Source organism: Xenopus laevis, chromosome 1S, assembly GCF_017654675.1.
Source record: "Xenopus laevis strain J_2021 chromosome 1S, Xenopus_laevis_v10.1, whole genome shotgun sequence".
Classification (NCBI taxonomy): domain Eukaryota; kingdom Metazoa; phylum Chordata; class Amphibia; order Anura; family Pipidae; genus Xenopus; species Xenopus laevis.
Window position 1 is genome coordinate 180199489 of NC_054372.1, and position 26200 is coordinate 180225688.

Below are 26200 nucleotides of genomic sequence, written 5' to 3' on the forward strand. Positions count from 1 at the left end.
TTTTGCCAATTGTAACATCCCAAGAACTGTTCCCTCTCCAGTCAAATCAACCATTCCTAAATAGTTGGGCATTTTGGGTAGAGGCTACTTTACCAATGCCATCATTGAGCCTGAAATGAGATGCAGTACATTGTGATAAATCACACCAATGATACTGGAAAATTCTTGGAGGCCAATATCTTGGAGAACACATGATGCAGCCCTCGCCCGATGCCATTTTCATACCTGACACATATAATTTTGGGCAGGCCTTCTCAAGGACCCTATGCATGGGCTGATAAGCCCTGAAGGGACCAAGTTGGCAGTTTGATTTGCCAATGTATGGGCAGCTAAAGCTTGGAACTCCCGTTGACATTTCAAAGATATCCTGATCTTCTGGGCTTCATTCAATAATAATAATTTTGTGGTATTGGGTGTCAAATCTAAAAAAAGCCCCAGGTTTCGGCAACTAATCACGATTTTATCAAGTCATTTGCCGCACAAGAAATTTCCGTGAAAATATATTAATAAATAGGAGGAGGAAAGTCCGTGCGGATTTGGTTGGAGTGGTTTTCAGAAAATAGTGAGAAAATTTCCAATTTTGATAACCCCATAATGTTGTAGCTCTGTAACAAATTTATATTCTCCATCCTCCTATGAAAAGTAGCATTCAAATGAAAGCTAACATCTCTGTGAATTATTGTATGTATAGGATGTCACACCTATGAAACTGGCTGTTTGTGACATGAGATGGATCAGTCACAGTTTTGGTATCCGTTGTATGAGGAAAGTGCTACTTGTCTGCTGGTATTTGCATATGAGTCTTGTCAATATCCCTGTATATGTGGGTTATTGGGTTACACTATTTTAAACCTAATATTTGTCATTGTGCCATGCTCTCCGTCTATGATCACAAATAATACCACAAATAATAACACTTTCATGTTTCCCAGTAACAACTCAATTAACCAGCTACCTTTCTATTCTGTTACAGTTCGATACATTTAATTGATACATTTCTCAGCAGAAGCTTCAGAGACTCTGTAGCTTTAACAGAGCAACTGTTTCATTGATACATGTGCTCTGGTTCTATTGATGATTGTATCAATAAATGGATGAAACTCACTCTAAAAATGTATCTGTAAAACACGTTTCACCTGTGTAACCTCTGTACCCTATTGATAACCAAAAATATCATGTTTGTATTTCTACGTCATTACCATAAGCAGCAGTGCCTTTTTCTTATGGACAACACACCTGAAACCGCTGTATTTGACATAATTTGTAGGGTTTTGTGTTGGGTGTTTTATTACTCAGAATTTTAGTAGATAAATGTGCTTTGATATAGCAATTGAATTTCCTTTACTCTCTCCATGGTTTGTGAAAATGCTGAACTTATTCTGCCTGTAGAGCTGATTATAATATTGTAATTTTTATTTTTAACAAAGTATAATATAATTTTAATATAAAATAGTATTTAATATATTATAATATTAATAACCAGCATAACACACACAGAAGTCTGTGATTGACACTTGTTAATGTGTGTATGTGATCTGACACCAGGCGATTCAGGCAGTACAGGTTCCCTTCTCATAGACTGCACCAAACCGCACCCCTTCATTCTAGTATCTAATGTAGTACAAAGTAATTTTGTTGGACAAAGCAAATATGAAATTGCATAAAATGGATTTAACCTTCTTGCTTTCAAAAAATACTACTGCAATGAAGAGTAATTGGCAGCCTTCAAATGATGATGAACTAGAACTCCCAGCATTACAGTCCATCCAGATGCAGCTTAAATACACTTTGATACAGTTGATGGGATTGTACAAGCTGTAGAGCAACATCTGGAGGCCTTTGTGTTGCACATTGCTGATTTAGTAAATATAAATAAATATCTGGGGAGTCGCATGCCTGCAATGGGCATGAATTATTTTTTCCCTTCAATATTGCATGACCCTCCTTATAAGAGATGCCTTTTATGACCTAAGGCTGTGGGCACTGAATATTTATGTAATAGGAAATTTTAGTAAGGAACACCTTAACCCTGCGGATCTTTCATTTCATTATATTTCATGACAACTCACGGCATTTCATTACAACTCACAGCATTTTAAAGCCCTGTAGTACAGTATTATCTTGGCCGCATATCCCCCATATACAGTGAGCTGCCTCTGTTGCCTGCTTCTCTGCCTTCTCTGCTTACCCTTCCCATCTCCCCTATGCATCCAGCTGCTGCACCCCAATGACTTGTTACATTGCTTGTTGTTTAATGTCTATTTCTCTTTTACTGTAGCCGGATTGCCTTTTGCAATTCTCAATTTGAAGCATACCCCCTTCCAAAGAGGATTTTTCTGTAACGATGATTCACTCCGGTATCCATACAAAGAAGACACCATTTCATATGGCTTATTGGGGGGAATCATGATCCCATTCTGTATTATTCTTGTAAGTTCAATATATATCTATACACATTTGCATGCTTTAAAACAAAATCATTTTAGGTGCCCCCACAGCTGATCAGTCGGCTTCACCACCTCATTTGACAACCTCAATATGAACCTGACTAACCAATCAAAAGCCAGTTGCATGTGCAAACTATGAAAGCTAGGCGTTGGGTCAAAATTGCCCAAATACTGATTTTATTCTCCACATTGAAACACTAGGCTCTGTCTCACAATACTTCCATTGCCTATAATGTACCTTTTATAATATTGGAAATCATATTCAAGGGATAAATTGAAACCCAATGTGTGCTTTACAGCTTCTGTTGATAGTATGCCAACCACTGGCATCAAGGACTTAACACCCCAACGCTGAGTGAGGCACAGGCTTTAATCTCACCTCATTTCAAGTGGAAATTTGGCCTTTCTCTTGGCATGTTTATGTAGCAATAGGCACCAGCCAAGAGTAAAAAGAAAAAAAAAATGTCTTGGAATGACAATGGCGGAATTGTCTAATGGCAACCCACCAAGGGCTCTTTAGCAATAATGGTCTCTTGCTGATTTATTGTAACACTTTCATGTGGGATGCTTTTTTATTTTATTTAAATAAATTATTTGGGCCAAAGTAATTAAAAGGATATTATATTAGTCAGTTATGGATTTCAGGAATAAACCAAGTTTATAGAATTTCTTACTGTGTATTGCTGACTGTACATGGTAGGATCCAATTGTTTGGTGAGGTTGACAAATGAGTATATCTTTGCCCAGGTTGGCCGCCCAAGTGGTGATCAGCATTGACATCAAGCCTGGACTGGCAAACTGTAGATTCTGGGGCTGCTTGAAAGATGCCACAGTCACTGTTTATTGGGCCTCTGTGTACTTGAAATGCCAGGACCTATTTTGAGTTTCAGTGTTCCTAATAAATATCTGAAGGGATCAGAAAACAATATGGGAGGTCATCCGTTTGGTCCCATGGACAGGCCAGTAGGCTTCTGATTTAAGGTGGCCATACAATGGACAGATTTCATCTGATGATTCAGGTCCTTTAGACCAATTTGGCATCTTATCTGGCCGAGTATTGGACCCCCAACAGGCCTCCATGATCAATATCTCGCTGAAAATCATCCAGATGTCTATTGGGCAGGCTTGATTTTTCTGTTGGATCAAACACTTCATTGGCTCATTGATGTGGTCCTCGTTCTGACTTTTTGTATACCCTTTGCATTGCAGTTGGCCCCAGGGCCAAACAATAGCATTAACAATATCAGTTTGGGCATATTTGAGAAAAGATTTGCTCGTTTGGTGACCTTACCATGTGTGACCAACTTTAGTCTAGATTAGCAGTCAAATTCTTAGTATGTCCAGAGTAACACAATGAATCAGGTGGGGTTGCCCAAACTACTTCCCAGAAGGCAAAGGCTGCTGGCTACTGGTTGGGGTTCAGTTATGTAATAGCTGGAGGGCCACAGCCTGGATGTTGCTGATTTGAGTGAGCCTGCAGTTCCTCCACCCCTATCCCTTTTTAAGGCACTCTAACCTTTTTACATTGGGTTTATCATGATGTGTTTTTTTTCCCCATAAATTAAAACTGGATGACTGCATCTGGGAAAATGTGGAATATTAAGTATTGCAGAATGTTCTGCCCAGTAACAGTCTCTTGGGGCCAGTCATTCTCCAGGGTTTGGGTGAGTTCCATTCTCTCGCCTCAGCTTTGACTAGCTTGTGCATGGGCAATTCTTTATTTTAATGAATAAGGAAAAAGTATACTGTGTGCTCCCGTGTGCAACTGTAGAAAGTGGTGCCTTGGTCTTTCCCACTGTTGGCACCATTAAATTTGCTTGCAAATCACTTTGCCGTCTCTCATTCTGAGCTGAGAATCTGATACACACAGTGACAAAAGGTTTCAGAAACAAATACCGCAATTAAAAGGTTTTATCAAAACACTTTAGAGCCCATCCCAGTGCCTCACACGTGCCACTGATCTCTTCCATCAAGGCCCTATGTTATTGTACTGGGTATAAGCTGCACATAACCAGCCTGACTGTGGGGATCGTAGTAGGGGTGACTGCCAGCAGCACAGTACATGTAAAATTTTCTTGTACCCCACTCATTTATCTCCTTCTAGGGTAGAGGCAGTGGGAAAGTGTGTAGATGCTGGGTGTTTCACAGCTGGATGCTCAATAAGGGGCACCATTTGCCACTACTCCATGTGCATTAAACAGTAGGGCACTCTAAATTCACTGGCCTAGAATTAGCAGGGGGAACGAGCCCACTGTGGCTGCCACATCAGGGCCCCCTGCCCAGCTGCAAATCCCCACAGGCCCCCAGCAAATACCCCTATACCCCCGAACAATGTAGGTCTCTATAATAATATATTGCATAAAATAGTTCATATGTAAAACCCTGCTTCATCTAAATAAATTAATTTCATAATGATATACTTTTTAAGTAGTATGTGCCATTGGGTAATCATAAATAGAAAATTGCCATTTTAAAAAATAAGGGCTACCCCTGGGATCCTACAATTCACGGTACACACAAACAAACCATACATGTTAGGTCACATGAGCCAATTAACAGACAGAGTTGTGTCTTTTGCTTCCACACTTCTTCCTGTTACAGTTAGAGCTGCAGTATTTCTGGTCAGGTGATCTCTGAGGCAGCACACAGACCATCACAAAATGGTGGTTCAAGGCAAGAAATGTAAAAGGGAAATATTTACTTAAATATATAAGATGTTAGATTCTTTAATATGCCACTTCATTTGATATTAACTATCTGTTGCTTAAGTATTCATTTTGGGGTTATAGTTTTCCTTTAAACCTCCCTTCTTGCTCCATTTCTAACTGCGACGGGCGGGAGGGGGGAGTTCAGAAAGGAGTTCAGGAGGACAGGGGCTGCTGACTGTAGTGAGTGGGTCTGGGCCAGTGGCACCCACCAGGTTTTTTCCCAGTGTCCCGCTGGCCCAGTCTGACCCTGCCTATGCTAAGAGCCTTTCCCTCTTTCCAGGATCCATTGTGTCAACCCGGATGCAGACACATTGAGTGGTTTTTGATGCCAAAATGGATACACAGGTGTTTCTGAGCTAACTCTTCTCCTATTACCAGCCTCATGGTCTATGCCAGTGATCCCCAAGCAGTAGCTCGTGAGCAACATGTTGCCCTCCAACCCCTTGGATGTTGCTCTCAGTGTCCTCAAAGCTGGGGTTTATTTTTGAATTCCGTGCTTGGAGGCAAGTTTTATTGCATAAAAACTAAGTATAGTGCCAAGTAGAACCTCCTGTAAGCTGCCAGTCCACATAGGGGCTACCATATAGTCAATCACAGCCCTTATTTGGCACCTCAAGGGACTTTTTCAATTGAATGTGGCTCATGGGTAAAAAAGGTTGGGGACCACTGGTCTATGTAATGGATGCAGGCACAGGCAAGACTAGTCGCAGCATAGGGGCCTGCATTTATCCATAGGCCGAGTATCAGCCATTTGTGGCATTAGACTTTGTGTTGGTCCAAATTTACTTTGGAAACAGAACTTTTATGCACCTCAATATTCAAAGTCTGAACATAAAGAGAAAATGAACTTTTAAAAACAGTTATTATGTGGGTATAATGTGAGGCTGGAATGCGTTCCTGCATCTTTTGGGGTACAGAGTGAGGCGGCTTGAGTTGACCTATGATCTACCTAAATATAAAATGATGGTCACTGATGTAACATTACTTCATTGGGCCCCACAGCAAATTCATTTTAGGACTCTATTAACTTTCGCTGAAATTGCTCATAAATGAAGACTCCCAGCAAGTTTTCTATACTACGGACAACCCTGGCTGCCACTGGTTCTGCTGTTTTATTATAACCCATATTGATTGCCTGCATAGAAGTACTTTAACAGTTATGCGCATATATTACTGTAGCCAATATATGGGGCATTTTGATTTTTTTATGGAGAAAACATTAGCTGAGCAGTGTGACAGCTCCTCCCTAGACTAGAAAAAGCCAGTGTCACATAAACCTTTGCAATCATATTTATTTATATGATATATTTACTTTTAGGAGAACTAAAGGTATATTCATTCAAAGGTATACTACCAGACTATCAGTCTCGTAAGGACAACCTGAAAAGTTGCTTAGAACAGGTTTATTTGCATTACTTATAAAAAGTGAGTTAAACAGTAAACATTAACTTTTTATACTGATGTTGGATTAAAACCCCGAGCAGTTAGGAGAGTAATGCAGCTGTTTGGATGCCTCTAGCTATGTAAGAATACCTGTCTGCTTTGCCCTGTCGTTGTTTTACTGGATATGACTTTTCCTAACTCCTGTTTGTATTTCTTTTCCAGATGATATTAGGAGAGACCTTATCGGTCGTTTATAATGACTTACGTTCCAGTGCCTTTATCAGGAACAATTATGTAGCCACTATTTATAAAGCCATTGGGACGTTCATTTTTGGGGCGGCTGCGAGTCAGTCGCTGACAGACATTGCTAAGTACACCATAGGTCGACTGAGGCCACATTTCCTGGACGTGTGCAAACCCAACTGGTCCAAAATCAACTGCAGCCTGGGCTACATTGAGACCTTTGTCTGCGAGGGGGACCCTACTAAATCCAGTGAAGGAAGGTAAGTCTTAATCATGGCAATAAAGCATTGACTATAAGGGCACACCTATGCAGCCCAGACTGCTAACAATGCTTTAATGATGGTTAAAAATAAAATAAAAAAACAATTCCCCTGCTGCCAGATGCTTTCCTATTAAATCCAGCATCAGAGGTGGTGGTTTGGGGGTCCCCTCTAGTGGTGTGGGTGGGAGTGATTTTACATGCATGCACATAGAGCTGTGATGTCACATCCGCTGACATCACACAGTGGGTGCTTACAGGTCCGTAGCCTAGGGCAGCACTGGACCTGAATACTCTGCTGCACAGAGCCTTTTATCCAAGCATTGCTTGTTCTGGCCAATGGCAGAAGTTGTTGATGAAGAGGATTAATTGCAAATATAGTAAATTGCTTACTGTTACTCTGTCAAGGGACTAAGGGACAGCATTATTCTGTCTTGGCATTGGGTCTCCTATTTGCCTGTGATGCTACAAACCAGCTCTGCCCGGTAGACCATATGCCAACATATTTCTCTGCTCTTTACAGAGTTTATATATCATTCACTTCAGTCTCTGCCCCAGTGGAGCTTACAGTTTAAGGTTCATATCACATTCACACACCCTATGGGCAATTTTATAAGGAGATTTTTGAAGTGTGGGAGGAAACTGGAGCACCTATAGGAAACCCCACACAAACATGGAGAATACAAGCTCAGCAACGCAGAGTGCATGTTATTCAAAATGATTACCATAGAAAGGCTTTAATCAAACATTTAGGCAACTGAAATTCTGTCAGAAAGCAGGCCACATACAGACCCTGCAGTCTGGACCCACTTGTAGCCCAGGCCCCCCACGACGATGGGGTCTGCTGTATGGTAGTTACACACTGCTAAGCACTGACCCCATGAAACACACAGTAAGCTGGTGGAATCAAACATGTCTTACTGTATATCAATGAGATGTTTGCCACTGCAATTATTATTATTATTATTATTATTATTAATAACAAGCATTTATAAAACTTCAACATATTCTGCAGCTCTGTACAGCACAGAAAGGCCATTGCAAGTTTATGAGGATTTTATGTTTGTATTGGGGAATTCATATGTAGAACACTAGAGCTGCAATGTTACAGTTAAAGGATATACAATGCTGGAGTGAATATCCTGTTACAGTATGTTGCCCAGAGTCACATCTGGGAAATAAAAGAAGGATAATGACCCCAACCATCTTTTAAACCAGTCACTTCTCATTTAACGTTAAAATAACAATCTAAAGTATACACCAAGCGCTTGAGCATAAATTGTTGCTTTGCTTCAACATAGCGTTAGGGGAAACCCCTGTTCTAATCTCTAATAACTTGCTTGCTGCTTGTCAACACAACTCTTTCCCCCATATGTAATAAATGGCACTAAGTTTGCCCAGGAGCAGTAACCCATAGCAACCAATAAGATGTTTGCTTTTAAACAGGTGACCAGTAAATCCTAACTGCTGATTGGTTTCTATGGGTTACTGCTCCTGGGCAAATTTAGTGCCCTTTATTACATAAACCCCAATGTATTCCTTTTGAGTGTATAGAGGGCTAATAAACAGCTACTGGCAACTGGGAAATGACACAGTACAGGTATTGCATCCATTATCAGGAAATCTGTTATCCAGAAAGCTTTGAAGGTCATCTCCCAAAGACTCCAATGTATCCAAATAATTCAAATTGTTTTCCCTCCTCTCTGTAATAATGAAACAGTAGATTGTACTTGATCCAAACTGAGATATAATTAATCCTTATTGAAAGCAAAATCAGCTTATTTGGTGTATTTAAGGTTTACATGATTTTCTAGATGATTTAAGGTATGATGATCCAAATTACAGAAAGATTCCTTATCTGGAATCCAATAAATTGAAGTGTGTTCAAAGCTGAAAAAGGATAAAAGACTTGAGATACACATCAGATAAAACAGAAGGTCTGTAGTATACAGAACTAATCTGTTATCTACTGTGTATCCTGTGCTTGAATGGCTGCCCCCATGTCTACACAACAGCTAGTTTATATAAACTACAGTAGTACTTATCTATTATCTACTGTGTATCCTGTGCTTGAATGGCTGCCCCCATGTCTACGCAGCAGCTTGTTTATATAAACTATAGTAGTACTTATCTGTTATCTACTGTGTATCCTGTGCTTGAATGGCTGCCCCCATGGCTACACAGCAGCTTGTTTATATAAACTACAGTAGTACTTATCTGTTATCTACTGTGTATCCTGTGCTTGAATGGCTGCCCCCATGGCTACACAGCAGCTTGTTTATATAAACTATACTAGTGTTTCTGAAGCAAACACACCAGTTGTACCAGTGCAGTGCAACACTATATTAAACTGCCATTTCTCTAAAATACTTTCATTTTTAGATGTCACGGTTCCTTTAAATTACATTTTACTAGGAAAGAAAACTGCAGAAGGAACTAATAGCAGAGTGTATGGAACCGAGTGTGTGCCTAACACTTTTTTTTTTCCCTGGGTTAATTTTACACACACAACATTGAACCAGTGCCCTTGTCAGCTGTATACACACATCTTCATATTCTTCTTTGGAAAATGTAGAGGCTGTGGCTCCTGCTCTTTGAAGTCCATCAGAGCTGTGCGCCTGTTACTATTATTAAATGTAATTTAATCGGCATGTCATTTAGCAGGCTCTTTCCAAAGCCAGGCACATTTAGCAGCCACTCATAGTGTTCATAGTCAAGTTTCATCCAGGCTAGATTTAAACAAAAAAAATAATATATATATATATATATATATATATATATATATATATATATATATATATATATATATATATAGTTATATATCTTCAGTATCCGCACTCCAATCAAGCAATCTCAGGGGTGCACGGCCAATTCTCAATCATATAATCAAAATCTGGAATAAAGCATTCCTGGGCCAGCACTTCCCTTTGTAAAACAAGTGTCTTTTTATTATTTAATTTCACACATCACAGTGCTCCAACGTTTCGGTCCCTCTTGGGACCTTTCTCAAAGGAAATATATATAATATATATATATATATCCAGCGAATGATGCTCCTATGCTGTGTTATTTTCAATAAAACCTTTTTCATATTTTTAAGCCCTGAGAGTGCTGATCTTCTTTGTATGTATGTATGTATGTATGTGTGTGTGTGTATATATATATATATATATATATATATATATATATATATATATATATATACACAAGTATGTGTAAGTGTATATATTTCTGTGTGTACAAACCCTTTCCCAAAACACAGGTTGCACATTTTATGTATGAGATTCACAGTGGGATATGAAAGTGCAGCTGGCATTAAAAGTGTCAAATCTGACCCTTGCAGGCTCCAGTGGAACATTTATGGGGTGCTCAGTGGCACATTTATGTATGTTTTCAATCTTTGCGGCTCCATGAGGACTTCCTCTATTTTTAGATGGAGAAATTTGGTTTATGGCGCCTCGCAGGTCCTGCTTTCCTGAAACAAACCACTTGACAAGCAGCTGTTTTCTGTTGGTGACTGTGTTGATGGGTTGTGTAAAACAGCAACTGCTTTATTAAATACCCTCCAAGAAGTCTATAACAGACGAGTGCAGTGGAGGATGCAGCTTTATATTGTCTCCTTTAACCAGGACCCTGTGCTCAAATGAATGTTTAAAACACAATGGGAGTTAATTTGCCAGTGGTGCAGAGACGTGGAGGAATCCTCTAGGAAAAACTATAACCCCCAAACAATGTACATTCTACAGATGAACATGTGCTACCTATTGACACAGACATTTCAACAGTGGCTTTTGGCTACCCTCTTTTTTTCCCCTCCTATTTGTAAAATATTGCAGCCAAAATGTTTTTTTATTGCAACCTCCTGACTTTAAAACTAACCATCAGCTGTTGGGGTTCTGGCAGAATGACATCTGCTCCAAGTACTGGAATGAAGGACGTGCGTTCATATACATTAGCATTTTCTGGAAGACTGGAGGCACTAGTCTGAACTCGGCCACAGTATAAGGAAGGGAGGATGCCTAATCAGAGGAAATCCTTGTGTTCCCCTCTGCTGCTTGGAATAGTAACAGCCCAGTGTTAGGCGCTTCCATAATTAACTGCTTATCTAAATGTTATTGTTACCTAAGGACCCCCTCCCTGTGCGGTTACTCCACGCCAGGCATTTACAAAACAAAATAAACCTTAATTTTATACAGATTAAAGTGATAATATTGACACTTAATTACCTTTTTCTTAAAACCATGTAATACTTTATACAAGCTTTAATAGTACAGGTACAGGACCTGTTATCCAGAATGCTCAAGGTTTCCTAGAAATGTTGTACATTATGTTTTGTGCTTCTGTACCAGCCCAAGGCAACCACAGTCTCCAAAGGTGCCCCAGTAGCTCCCCATCTTCTTTTCTGCTGATTCACTGCACATGCTCTGTGCTGCTGTCACTAACTGAGCTTAGGGACCCACTCACAATATACAGTACACATAGAATAGAAATGTCACCATATAAGGCTGATTAGTAATTAATACAGATAATTACTACATGGCAGCACAGAAACCCGTGCAATTAGCATCAGAATTCAATAATCAGCCCTGTAGCATCAGCTTTATTACATGTCAATCTTTTTAACAATTTGCTACAACCCCTAAGTTCAGCTTCTCAACAGCTGCTCAGAGCCCACTGAGCATGTGAGTGTCACAGACACTTTCCAAGATGGTGACCCCCTGTGACAAGTTTGAAGTCCTGGATCATTGCTGCTATTGACAAGCTGAAACTTTAGGCTGGTGCAACAAGTTCCATATATAGAATATGGCATTTTTAGCCACATTCATTTTTAATTCTCCTTTAAGTCTACTACAGAATAGTTTAAAACATTAAAGGAACGGTAACAAAAAAATAAAAGCATTTTAAAGTAGTTAAAATATAATGTACTGTTGCTCTGCATTGGTTAAAGTTTGCTTTAGAAAGACTACTATAGTGTATATATTAGGCTGCTGTGTAGTCATGGGGCAGTCATTTAGACTGAAAAAGGAGAAAAGGCACAGGTTACTAAGCAGATATCAGACAAGCTCTGTAATACAGTATAATACAATGTTATTCTGCAGAATGCATCTGCTATCTGCTATGTAACCTTTGCATTGAATGGCACCTTTGTTATATTTTAATTACTTTAAAGCACTTTCATTTTTTTTGTGTTACTATTTAAACCCCATATGATTTTTTTTTGCCTCCAATAAGGATTAATTATATCTTAGTTGCTTTATAAATAGAGGTTAATTGATCGTGCTCTGTGTCTTCTGAGACATTTAGGAGGATGTAAGTCCAGTTTCCAGGACACTGAAGACACTGCTGGGATGAGACAGAAGTTTGTGAGGTGCTCCTTGGTATAACCCACTGACTTAGTTGCCCCACCTAAATAAAATATAAACGTTTTGGTTGATTCCCCATCTGGTTTCACTTTCACGCCCTCCCTCTCTTTATTTAGCCATTTTTCAGCTGTTGGTTATTAGAGATATTCCCTTTTTGGTGTGAATCAGCACAAAATTGTCTTCCACATCTTTAGCAGCAGCAGCAGAGCAAATACAGACACGCCGACAGCACTTCTGTTCTTTGTACAAATAGCCGAGTCAGCCTTTAGAAAAGGGACTTGGAAAGGCTTCTGAGGGAAGCACATTGTATTTGTATGGGTTCACAAGTGGCAGGTCTATTTTCCCAGAACATCATATTTCTGTGTTTATGTATATGTGTGTCCTGGTTGAGAAACCAGAAATAATATCCTTTAGCCACAGAGATAAGGCAAGTTACAATTATTAACATTATTAAGCACTGCGTATCTTGTTGGCGCTATATAAATAAATGATGATTATATCTTAGTAACAATGAAGTACAGGACCACGGTCCCACACAAGAGAATATATTGATATTGGGGGGCATCTGAAGCTGTGTCTCTCCAAGGGCTCAGCCGGGTGATGTCATCAGAACCCCCCAGGGGCTCTGTAATCTGCACAAGCCCACGACAGGCTTCATAATGACAATCTATAGGTGTGTTAGCACTTTGCAATCTCATGAAGCGAGCGTGACGACTGCTGCATGCCTTGACAAGCACCGTATAAAATGTGGCACCAAACATTTCTCCGTGTAGTTTTACCAAAGCCAACCTCCCAACTCTCCCGGTTTTAGAGGGACTGTCCCCCTTTTGACAGCTCAACCCGCAGTCCCTCGTTTGTACTGGAAAGTCATGTTTTTCTCTGCACTGAACAGGCAGAAAAAGAAACAAAGTTTCTAACTTAATTGCCTTTTGGCAGAGAGCCCAGAACAGCCACAGCTGCAGGTAAGATTACTTATTTGCTTATCTCAAAATTGTTACAAAAGTATATTTGTAACAATATAAGATAACGGGTCTCTTGGGAGAAGTTAGACTCACAGCTTAAAGGGCAATTCACCTTCATTAGCAAAACTGTAATAACTGGAAAAAAACCAAAGCAGAAATATGTTCAAACTTTAATAACCTGCGAAATTTTGTAAAATGAACATGGTAAGTAGGGTGTGTGGCCACAAAATGGGTGTGGTCAAAAAAATTAATCGCATTGCACGGCAACTTTTTTGTCCTTCTTTTGATTTCCAAAATTTTGGGAGGCATGCCATAGACAGATCCCCGAAATTCAGCAGTCTGTGCTGGCTTGGGGCTGCTACTCTCCCCAACCTAAATACATGGGGGTATATCTATCAAAAAGTGAAGTTAGAGAAATCGCCACAGAGTGAAATTCACCTGCACTCTCTTAATTTCTGTTATTTTTAAAGGAGAACTAAACCCCATTGCTAATAAAAACTCCTACCCCCTTACCCTCCATAGTCCCCCCTCCCTGCTCCCCCCCTGCAGAGGTGTTAACATCAGTAAATGCCCCAAAGCCTGTAATTACCACTCTTTGCAGAGTCATCGCAGTGGAGCTCACGGGGGGGCCATCTTTAGCAGTTCAGTAATCTTTGTTAAGTAAGTGCTGTATTGGCGCATGTGCAGTTGGAGCAGCCTTCCGCTTCGTGATAACTGCGCATGCTGCGAAAGTGACGAAAATAAGTGCCGTAAGAAGACCCGAAGTTTACCGAAGCGCTGGCAGATGGCGCCCGTGAGCTCTGCTGCGCTGACTACAGGCTTAGGGGCATTTACTGATGTTAATATGTCTGCGGGGGGGGGGGTAGCAGGGAAGGGGAACTATGGAGGGTAGGAGGTAGGGGTTTTTATAAGCAAGTTGGTTTAGTTCTCCTTTAAAAGAGTATTTTTCATTGGGTGAAAGTGAGAGTTCATCCATTGATAAATGCACCTTTCAAAATCCCATAGAAATGAATGGAGAGTATTTCACTTTAGAGGACTATGGTGATCTGTAACTTCACTTTTTGATAAATATACCCCATGGTGTCAAAGCAACATTGTCTTAATTTGCTGGGAATTTCCCCAACCCCATGTGCCACTGCACCATTTCACAAAGAGGAGGATGAAGAGTTTCAAGTGTTGAAAACAAAATCAATTTGAATTATTTCCCCTCCTCCTTAAAACATCCACAATGAACATTTTCCAGTTCAGTTGAGCTCAGGAAGGGGCAAGAGGACAGTTATTACCCTGGAAACAGAGGCAGGTGCCTGGAATGCTTGGCGGCATGGCTTGTACTCAGGCCTTTCCTGCTGATGGGAATTTATAAAGAATTTGTATGTACAGCTGCTGTCCCGGAACAAGTTAATGATGGTTACCAGCTTGTGTTTACCCGTAACATGGCATTTTGTGTAACACAAGGTCAGTAGCAGACTGTCAAGGTGAAATTCGCTAAACCTTATGTAAAAGCATTACAGATAAAATAAAAATTCCACCAGCACTTCGTGGCCCTCCTTTTATTAATTTGTCCATCTCCAAAAAAGTGGGTTTTACATGTTCCACTGCAGAGCAACATATGTGTTAATTGATCTAACTCCGTGCCGCCGGACTGTATTCACACACGTTAATGTAATTACACTAGCAGGTGCAGAAAGTCTATCTATACTAACCCAATAGTTTACTTTTCTGATTTCATTTTACTCAGGACTAGTAGTAACATAGAGCAACCAGTCAGAAATTGTATTCAGGCAACTGCAGTAAAACTATGAAAGCAAAATTCTGATTAGTAGAAGTCCCAAAGCCGAAAAAGGAGCCAAAGCTGAAGACCCAAAGCCACAAGTTCAGTTAAACTGAACACTAATGTGTGTGTGTGTTTTTTTAAATTGTATTAAACCCCTGGCCACCAATGTATTATTTTAATACTCTATAGACCCCTGCCACCAAAAGTATTTTCTTGGGCCCCAATGTTTCTTTTTAACATGTAATTGGGGGCCATGTGTTTCATACCTCCCAACTGTCCCTTTTTCGGAGGGACAGTCCCTCTTTTGACAGCTCAACCCGCAGTCCCTCATTTGTACTGGAAAGTCCCTCTTTTCTCTGCACTGAACAGCCAGAAAAAGATACAAAGTTTCTCACTTAATTGGCTTTTAGCAGAGAGCCCAGAACAGCTAACAGGTGCAAATAAAATACTTTGTAATAATTTTGAGACACAAAAACACAGTTTAGATAAGGAGAAATATTTTCAAACTTTCATAACCTGCCAAATTTTGTAAAACGAACATGGTAATTAGGGGGTGTGGCCACAGAAAGGGTGTGGTCAAAAAATTGCTGCGCTACGTGCGGAAAAAAAACATTTTTGTCCCTCTTTTTACTTCCAAAATGTTGGGAGGTATGGTGTTTTCGTTTTTTTTTAACTGATAGGGGTGCCCTGTCACCAATGTTTTTTTTTTTAATGGCTTTTTATAACTTGTGTGTGGGGTTTACAGTTTTTAACACTGATGTCTGTGTGGCCTTTTTACTGTGGGGTATGTGGGATTTGGAGTGGGCGGGGCCCAGAAAATTTTGTTGTACGCAGGCCTGTGATATCTAATGGCGGCCCTGTGTATGTGTGTGTTTATATGCTATAGAATTGTTCACATACTTAGGGGCAAATTCATCATGGGTCAAATATCGAGGGTTAATGAACCCTCGATATTCGACTGTGAATTAAAATCCTTCGACTTCGAATATCGAAGTCGAAGGATTTTAGCGCAAATAGTTCGATCGAACGATTAAATCCTTCGAAGGAGGTCCCTATAGGCTAACATTGAGTTCGGTATGTTTTAGATGGCGAACTAGGGGGTCGAATTTTTTTCTTAAAGACAGACTGTACTTCGACTATCGAATAGTCGAACGATTTTTAGTTTGAATCCTTCGATTGGAAGTCGAAGGTCGAAGTAGCCCATTCGATGGTCGAAGTAGCCCCAAAAAAAAACCCTTCGAAATTCAAAGTTTTTTTATCCTTCACTCGAGCTTGGTGAATTAATCTTTGGCGTTCCTGAAATCCACCTGCTACAGTGCCTGGATTTCCAGTAAGGACTTGCAGTGTTTCCAGCTCACTATTTATAACTGCTGGTGGCGTTGGCCCTCTGGCCTGTTCCAAGTATTCACTTTCCCACGTGCGAGTGGTGCTGCTCACATAAGGAAAGTTCTACTTGGCAGAGCCATGGAGAGAAAGTCTGTCAAATAGTCTGAAGGATATTTTGAGACCTATATTAGTAGTATCCTGCCATAAAAATCCATTTTGCTACAGAAACAAAAGTTCCACATTTCACAAGTTGATTAATCCCACTGAAGGAATTTGCTTGGTGTCTGTGTGCGTAACTTTCCTGAGCCGGCGATTCATTTGTAGACAGATTGTTTCTGTTTCATGACAGATGAATGGCGGTTTCTCTTGCTCCTGCCCTACTTTGGTTATAAGGTTGTTCTCCAGGGTCGGTTTCTGCTTGTTGCTGCCAGAGAGGCCATGGGTTAATGCAATGTTTGGGAATTCAGAGCAGAGACTGGCAAAGCTGTAAAAGTGATAAATGACCATGTCTGGAATAAATTTAATTCTGTTTCCCTTTTGACTCATCCACGTTACTTCGCTTGATGGAGCATATTGCAGTTTCTCCCTCTGTTGTGCAGCTGTAATGCATTTGTCTTTAAAGCAGCAGTGACTGCAAAGAATCGTACTGTTGTGATCACTTGGCTCCTTCTGGCTGATAATTGGGTAGATATTAGTTGGGCAGGCCTTTGGTTTGTCCCATACATAGACAGACAAGTCAATGAGAAACCTCCTGAATGTGGCTGCTGAGCGCTTCTGTGCCAAACTGGGGGCTGTATATACTAAGCAATGGCTGTAACAACATAAACAGAACTGTAGGTTGATTGTTATTGACCTTGTTACTGTTCTGCAAGGTTTAGTGACAAGGATTTGGATTTAACTGTGTTTAATGGGGAAAACTTCAGTTTAAGTTCAACGTAATCATGATTTTCAGTTAGCAGTCAAGTAGTAATGTTAAAATGTAGGTACTAGGTTTATGTCTCCTTCTTCTCACACCAGCCACTGCCACCTCTTGTCTTAAACCTTTCTTTCTTGCTGTTCCTTTCCTCTGAAATTCCACCCCTGAGCGTCTACCTTTTGCATGTCTAGAACATTAGTCTAGTCCTGGCCCCTATTGGACAATTGTGCACTTTCCCCCTCCAAATTGTGTCTGTGTGTTAGCCACCCACCCAACCACTTAGATTGTAAGCTCTATGGGACAGGAACTGCCTTCCAACTGTGTATCTTACCACATAGCATTTAAGTTCTGTGTTCTTATATATCTTTTGTGTAATTTGTGTATATTTATTATGTGACTTGTCTTCTCTGTGTGTAGTCTCCTATATTGTAGTCTTCTATATTGTACGGCACTGCGGCTCCTAAACAGCAAGTATAAATGCAGTGGCCTTTATGGGGAGTACACATCATTTGTGTTATTATTTGGCCGAGGGAATCATTTATTTGTGCAGACTTTACCCCCTTATCAAGCCAAGAGTTAAGTGTCACATTGTAATGCAGCATATGGTGTCCTACAGGTATTCAGCTTGTGTCACAACTTTTATGTCAAATTAAAGGCACTGCAAGATGTTACAAAATAAAGCTCTAGGTGTCCATGAAGCTTCTGGGAGCTCATATGAGCATGACCCCCCCCCCCCATATTCTATGAACCAAGCATACATTTCAAACAAATCACAGTTCATCAGACTAAATTGAAATAACCTCTGTTTTATCTCTTACACTCATGTGAGTGCATATGAATATTTCCAAAATAAACTTTGTCCTAAGGAGAAGAGAACTGGCCCCATTTTTTTCTTTGGCCAGGTTGATCTTTTTTTTCTTTATGAAAGAAGAGAAAATTGTTCCGACCCTAAAGTAGGTTTTTTAATGGAGCAGAACAAATACAGGAAGACTAACCAAGCAACAAACAGAAATAAATCCTGCCCAAAGGTCACAGGTTGAGAGGGTGAGAGCCTTTATGTGAGCGCACACTGGAACAGATTGCAGCCTTTGTTAAGGCTAAAGCCAAACTTAACATAATAACCCAAGCACAGCGCAAAGGATCAGCAGTCGGGCTTCATGTGATGATGCCAATAGCTTAGAATGGGAGCATTGTGCTTTGGCTTTGCTTCTGGTGCTTCAGATACAACATGGACTATTGTCACAATACTTCACATTGCACACAAGGGGTGGGGCAGTTCTGCACAATGGACATCCATGCTTTAATGCAGTCTAGTCCTTCTCAGAGTAAATCTTGGTCTGCATTGACCAAAAAATAGAAATCATGATTTAAGGCAATCTAATGCTTCTTATTAGGGTGGATTTTGTGAAAATAGTATTAAATGAAATTGAATTAGGAACCAGAGGCATTTTTGTCACATTGTATTTGGTGCTGCGGATATTCATGGTCATGTCTGTAGGCACTGAAAACATTAAAGGAAAACTATACCCCCCAAACAGTGTAAGTCTCTATAAAAAGATATTGCATAAAACAGCTCATATGTAAAACCCTGCTTCATGTAAATAAAACATTTTCATAATAATATACTTTTTTATAATGTGCCATTGGGTAATCATAAATAGAAAATTGCCATTTTAAAAAATAAAGGCCGCCCCCTGGAATCGTATGATTCACTATGGACACAAACAAACCATACATGTAAGGTCACATGAGCCAATTAACAGAGTTCTGCCTTTTGCTTCCACACTTCTTCCTGTTACAGTTAGAGTTGTAGTATTTCTGGTCAGCTGATCTCTGAGGCAGCACACAGACCATCGCTTAATGGTGGTTCAAGGCAAGAGATGTAAAAGGGCAAGATTTACTTAAATATATATTCCAGTTTGATAAGATTCTTTAATATGCCATTTAATTGGATATAAACTATCTGTTGCTTAAGTGTTTATTTTGGGGGTATAGTTTTCCTTTAAGAACATATATCAAACTGCTGTCACCCTAACATTGTTCAGGCAACCCCAGTAAGACCATAAAATCTAATGCTAATTGTATTTTTCTGTACATTTAATGAAATATTCTATTAATAGCAGTGCTGGCATTTCACACAAGGTACAGCTTAAGATGGTCTGATGTGTGCTCAAATATTAAAAGAACTGTAACACCAAAAATGAAAGTGTTTTAAAGTAATGAAAATATAATGTACTGTTACCCTGCACTTTTAAAACTGGTGTATTTGCTTCAGAAACACTACTATAGTTCATATAAATAAGCTGCTGTGTAGCAATGGCGGAAATTGAAAAAGTCTATATGGCACAGGTTAAATAGTGGATAACAGATAAAACCATTATGTTCTACAGAGATTATCTGCGATTTGCTGTGTAACCTGAGCCTTTTCTCCTTTGAATGGCTGCCCCCGTTGCTACACAGCAGCTTATTTATATAAACAATAGTAGAGTTTCACAAGCAAACACACCAGTGTTACTAGTGCAGGGCAACAATGCATTCTATTTTTATTACTTTAAAACACAAATTTTTTGATGTTACTGTTCCTTTAAAGGGAGAAGGAAAGTCTTCTTGCACTTTCACAGTGATCGTATTTACTTACCTAAAACCAGCCCAGGGTTTTAGGTAAGTAAATATGATCACTTGGGGGTGCCTAATATTTGGCACCCCAAGTGCAAGACGACTTTCCATCTCCTTTAAGGAAGCCCCCTGCCCAGCTACTAGTGATGCGCACGTTGACCCGAAACCTGTGGTGACTCTTGGGTTGGCTGCTGGTTGGGCGGGTTTGGGTTTATATTTGCTAACCATTGCAGGTTGGGTGCGGGTCAGACTGGGCAAGTACACTCGGATCCTCCTCTGCTCCCAAAGATTCTCTGTTTTGCAACCAGAGGAGCCCTCAGAAGTCGACTATAGAGAGAGAGAGAAGACACTGGTCTGGGTTAGGCGAGTGTCCTACAATGACAACATTTTGCAGGTTTTTATTGTCAGATGTGGATTAAGGTTTTGCAGGTAAGGGTCGGGGTGAGTTTTTTCTGACCTGCACACTTCTTTTTAGGGTACCTGACAGCTCAAAAAAAATGACGACATTATTTAAATGTTGAAATAACTGCAAAGATCCCCTGGATTCCTGTGCTGGCAATTTTCTAGCTGGTTTGCACACCCAAAAGATTGTAAAAGAACAGTGTCGAGAATACTTGGCCCTAAGCACTTTGATAGCAGACTACAGTCACAGCACAGGATATGAGTGTTTGTTTCCATAATGCTCTGTAATGTCCAGTACCATTCACAGACACACAAGTAAAGAAATGAGTAATAATGGCAAACAACGTCACATACATGAAAGTGGTGCAGAACACCAGCCTACAGGGCCTCAGCAAGTTACACTGGGATTTCCTTGACTAATTACAGGAATGTCGCTGAAACAATAACTCCCCTCTCAGCAAACTGTATAGAGTTAATCGTCCTTTTTCTCTTTCATCCTAGATTGTCCTTCTACTCTGGCCACTCGTCCTTCTCCATGTACTGCATGGTGTTCCTCGCTGTAAGTATATCACATACTGATCTTGCTTTGTAATTGCCGGCTATTCACCAATGTTTATTTACAGTTGTGTTCAGAACAATAGCAGAGTGTTTAAAATATGAATAAAGCTCAAAATCCCTATAAAAGCTTTTATTTCCATACACACAAATGCACTGGGAACACTGCACATTCTATTCCAAATCAAAACATGAAGAAGCATTTATCAAATTTGTGTTATTCCTTGAATATTTTGAATTGAATTGAAGAAAAGGGAATATTAGGCTATTCCAAAAAAATAGTGTCTGCATTCTTCCATTATTCTTTACAAACTCAAACATTCACTGTATAAACTGAAACATGTTTCAAGATTTTTCTTTCCTTTGAATGACTGAACTAATATTTAGTTGTATAATCAGTGTTTGTGAGAACTGCTGCACATCTGTCTTGTATCGAGTCCACCAACTTCTGGCACCTGTTACATTCCACAATTCTTCTGCATTTCTTGTTTTGCCTCAGAAACAACATTTTTGATGTCACCCCAAAAGTTTTCTACTGGATTAAGGTCCAGGGATTGGGCTGGTCACTCCATAACGTCAATCTTGTTGGTCTGGAACCAAGATGTTGCTCATTTACTGGTGTGTTTGGGGTCATGTCTTGTTGAAACTCCCATTTCAAGGGCATTTCCTCTTCGGCATAAGGCAACATGACCTCTTCAAGTATTTTGATGTATTGAAACGGATCCAATGATCCCTGGTATGTGATAAATAGGCCCAAACCCATAGTATGAGAAACCTCCTCATATCATGTTGCTTGTGCCACTGGCTTCACTCTGTAATGTGACTTGAATTCAGTATGTGGGGGTCGTCTGACAAACTGTCTGCGGCCCCTAGACCCAAAAGAACAATGTTGCTTTCATCAATCTATAAAATGTTGCACACTTTCTCTTTAGGCAAGTCAATGTGTTCTTTGGAAAATTGTAAGCTCTTCAGCACATCAGCATTTGAGATTATTTTAGCTGAGCAGCCTTTAATTTTCTGCATTTCTTTATATTTTCTCCTCTCTAAACAACTTTTTCTGGAACGGCCCATTTTACAGCATGCACAATATTTGCTCCTTCCTTCCTTAAATCATGTTTTTCACAGAATGAACGAGCTCACTATTTGAACTCCACCCTGCTATTATTTGGAACAATGAATGATTCCATGACACAGAATCAGCAGCATGTCATGACTGTTGGGTCTATTGGTTTTCTATAGTAAATTATTTGCCATGTAGAAATATAAAGCTCTACCAAAAACACTGATTGATCAGGTTGCTGATGTCGGACTGCTATTATTCTGAACACAACTGTATAGGTGGCCATACACGGGCGATAAAAGCTGCCGACAGACCGAGTCAGCAGCTTATTGGCCCGTGTATGGGGCCCTCCGACGGGCTTCCCCGATTGATATCTGGCCAAAAGTCAGCCAGATGTCGATCAGAGAGGACTAAAAATCCCGTCGGATCGCGGCCGCATCTGTTCGTTGATGCGGTCCCGCCATCCGACCGCCTGTTACCCATCATTAGGATCAGCCCGATATTGCCACCTCTGTGGGCATATCGGGGAGAGATCCGCTCGTTTGGCGACATCGCCAAACGAGCGGATCTCTACGTGTATGGTCACCTTAAATTGCACGGTTAATGTTTAGCATTTTATTTTGTTATAACAACACACGGGGCATTTTAAGGTTTGCTACACTGCAGTTCTCTTCCCACTAACATCAACAGGAATCCATCAATGCAACACTTTTTGGCAATAGTCCTAAGTGCAGAGCTTCTCATTGTGCTTCCCCATGATGTCTGTGTGAAGAGACCAATGGACATAGTTTGGTGTATTGCTCAGCACTAGATATGAGCATGTAAAGAGCACAGGCAGTGTCCGTTATCTATAATGGGTTGGGGGTTGAACTGATGCCAGGAGACCAGAGCCTAGCTATGTCCTTCTCTGCTTAAAGGGGAGGTTCACCTTTCATTTAGCTTTTAGTATGTTCGAGAATGGCCAATTCTAAGCAACTTTTCAGTTGGTCTTCATTATTTATCTTCTATAGTTTCTGAACGATCTGCTTTCTTCTTCTGGCTCTTTCCAGCTTTCAAATGGGGGTCACTGACCCCATCTAAAAAAAACAAATGCTCTGTAAGGCTACAAATGTATTGTTACTTTTTATTACTCCTCTTTCTATTTAGTCCCTCTCCTATTCATATTCCAGTTTTTAATTCCAATCAGTGCATGGTTGCTGGAGTAATTTAGACCCTAGCAACCAGATGGCTCAAATTGCAAACTGGAGAGCTGCCGAGTAAAAAGCTAAATAACTCAAAAACCACAAATAATAAAAAAATGAAAAACAATTGCAAATTGTCTCAGAATATCACTTTATACAACTAACTAAGTTAATATAAAGGTGAACAATCCCCTGGTTCTGTAAATAAAAAAAAAAAAAAAGTACAAGTTAATGATTTGGCGTTGCCATACTTTTACGAAACATTTCCACCTCTGATCATATATCTGGAAGCATAGTAGAACAATTAACTTTAAGCATTTTACTGCTGAGTTATTGCTTAGTAAAGGGATTGGTCACCTTTAAATTAACTTTAAGTATGATGTACTGAGAGATATTCTAAGACAATTTGCAGTCGTTTTTTCCTTATTTGTGGTTTTTGAGTTATTTGGCCGTTTATTCAGCGGCTCTCAAGTTTGCAGTTTCAGCAATTTGGTTGCTAGGGTCCTAATATGAATAGGAGAGGAGCTGAAAAGTTTTAGAAGGCGGCAAATAATTCAAAAACAATGATAAAGTAGAAATGAAGGAGAATTGAAAAGTTGCTTACAATTATCCATTCTAGAACATACTAAAAGTTCTCTTAAATGTGAACGACCCCCTTTAATATGTCATACTCCCTAAAACAGACAAGGTGTTTCTCCAGCACTAGTATCTGGTTCATTGTTACTACTGACCATATCCTTTGGGGCAGGAATAAAACAAATATATTCCCAAAATGTCAAGGTCCCTATACATAGAAAGAACGTCTTATCAGATCTGACCCCTCAGATGATGTTAGTGTTCCTTGTCGAGCCATTGGCTTCTGACTGACCGACATCTTTAATGCAGCCCTCAGCCAAGGAATTTTTATTTCAGGATAAGCAATCATTTTGGGTCTATACATCTAAAAAAATGAAGGCTTCCAAAATTGACACTTTTAACTGATGGGAACAAGTCTCAAATTTCTTTGTTTTGGTGAGGTTTTTTCACAGGAATGAATCAGTTAATAGTGCTGCTCCAGCAGAATTCTGCACTGAAATCTATTTCCAAAAGAGCAAAGAGATTTTTTTATATTTAATTTTGAAATCTGACATGGGGCTAGACATATTGTCAGTTTCCCAACTGCCCCCAGTCATGTGACTTGTGCTCTGATAAACTTCCATCACTTTTTACTGCTGTACTGCAAGTTGGAGTGATATCACCCCCCTCAGCAGCCTAACAATGGGCAGATAACAGCTCCCTGGTAGATATAAGAACAACACTCAATAGTAAAAGCCAAGTCCCACTGAGACTGATTCAGTTACATTAAGTAGGAGAAACAACAGCCTGTCCGAATGTAATTCCATCCTAAAGGCAGGCACAAGTCACATGACTGGGAGCAGCTGGGAAACTGACAATATTGCTAGCCCCATGTCAGATTTCAAAATTGAATATAAAAAAAGCTCTTTTGAGAATTGGATTTTAGTGCAGAATTCTGGAGTAGCAGTATTAGCTGTGTTTTGAAAAAAACAAGTTTTCCGATGACAGTATGCCTTAAGGATTCAGGTCACAGTAAAGGTGCAATGGTTTATAAGAAAAAGTAAGTGCTTGAACACTGCTGTTATATTTTTATATCAGGTCCCCATTAATTGAATTCAGATGTGGAGAATATTAAATCAACTTCATAAAAAGATAAAAATAAACAGGAATCTGCTAGTGAGCCAAATAGATTATTGGAAGGGCTCTGAGTACATTCTTCAGGCTGTATTAGAGAATGCGCTTACAGTAAAAGCCAATTCATGGGTCAGGTCGGCTTGCAGGCAATGGGGCGGGACGTGTGCAAAGGCAAAACGAGAGGAAGGTCATCACTTAAACCGTTTATCAGATGCTTAATGGTTTGTGAACGTAACAATGTCCCACTCTGTGTTAGATCATCGAGGCAAGTCTGAATAATGGATTATTATCTAGTTACAGGAGTACTTGCTCAGATCTGGATCTGCTTATAGTAACGTTACTCTGGGAACTGAAATGATCTGTTTCTGCCCTCTCACCATGAAAGGGAAAGTTTATTTAAGCTGGACGATCGATTAATTCGCACTGACAATTTAAAGGAGAACTAAAGCTTAACTACAGAAGTAGCTAGAAATGTTGTACATTATATTTTGTGCTTCTGTACCAGCCCAAGACAACTACAGCCCTTTAGCAGTAAAGATCTGTGTCTCCAAAGATGCCCCAGTAGCTCCTCATCTTCTTTTCTGCTGATTCACTGCACACGCATTATATACAGTATGTGCCATGGCTCTAAGTAATACTGTATATAGAATATAATACAACTTATTTACAAAGACAATTTTGGTTTAGATACGGTAATGTTTACTATTCATGCCACCTGTTGTGCCAGTGTTGCATCAACGTTGTTTCTTCTCTGCAGCTCTATCTCCAGTCGAGAATGAGAGCTGACTGGGCCAGATTACTTCGTCCTACGATTCAGTTTGCTCTGATCGCAGTGTCTGTCTATGTTGGACTTTCCAGAGTTTCTGACTACAAGCACCACTGGAGTGATGTTCTGACTGGTCTCATCCAGGGTGCAGTCGTAGCTGTACTTATTGTAAGTGTAACTAAACAGTTGGTTTTACAGCCCAGCATAGACTTTTATTCTGCCAAAGTGATCCTGGTTATTCTGTTGTGACAATTGGCACCTAGTGGTTAGACTGGGGATATGGTCAGTGCTTAATAATATTGCCCAGTCATATGCAGCAATATTACTAAGCAAAAAAGTATTTTTAAGAGAAAAGTACCCCGCTTGTAACTCATATCAGACAGCATTGAGCACTGTAGAAAATAATTAGTCCCCACTCAGTGGATGAGAAATGATAAAAACTTCTCTATATATTAAAGATTTTTAAATCAATGATTCTCACATGTTAGGTTAGAGGGTCAATCCAAAGTGCAGTGCATTTAATTTAATTAAAAAAACATCAATTATATAT

The 26200-nt window shown here is 39.9% G+C and overlaps 1 protein-coding gene across 2 annotated transcripts in view; it reads left to right on the top strand.

The window, feature by feature from the left end:
• The window catches only part of MGC80748 (protein), a 59520-nt gene that overhangs the window by 31686 nt on the left and 1634 nt on the right, over positions 1–26200 (top strand). Inside the window, exons 2-5 of one of the 2 annotated variants that reach the window (XM_018237003.2) lie at positions 2279–2430; positions 6761–7041; positions 20901–20958; positions 25642–25818. In XM_018237003.2, the coding sequence (XP_018092492.1) occupies positions 2279–2430; positions 6761–7041; positions 20901–20958; positions 25642–25818 (668 nt within the window). 2 annotated transcript variants of the gene reach the window in all.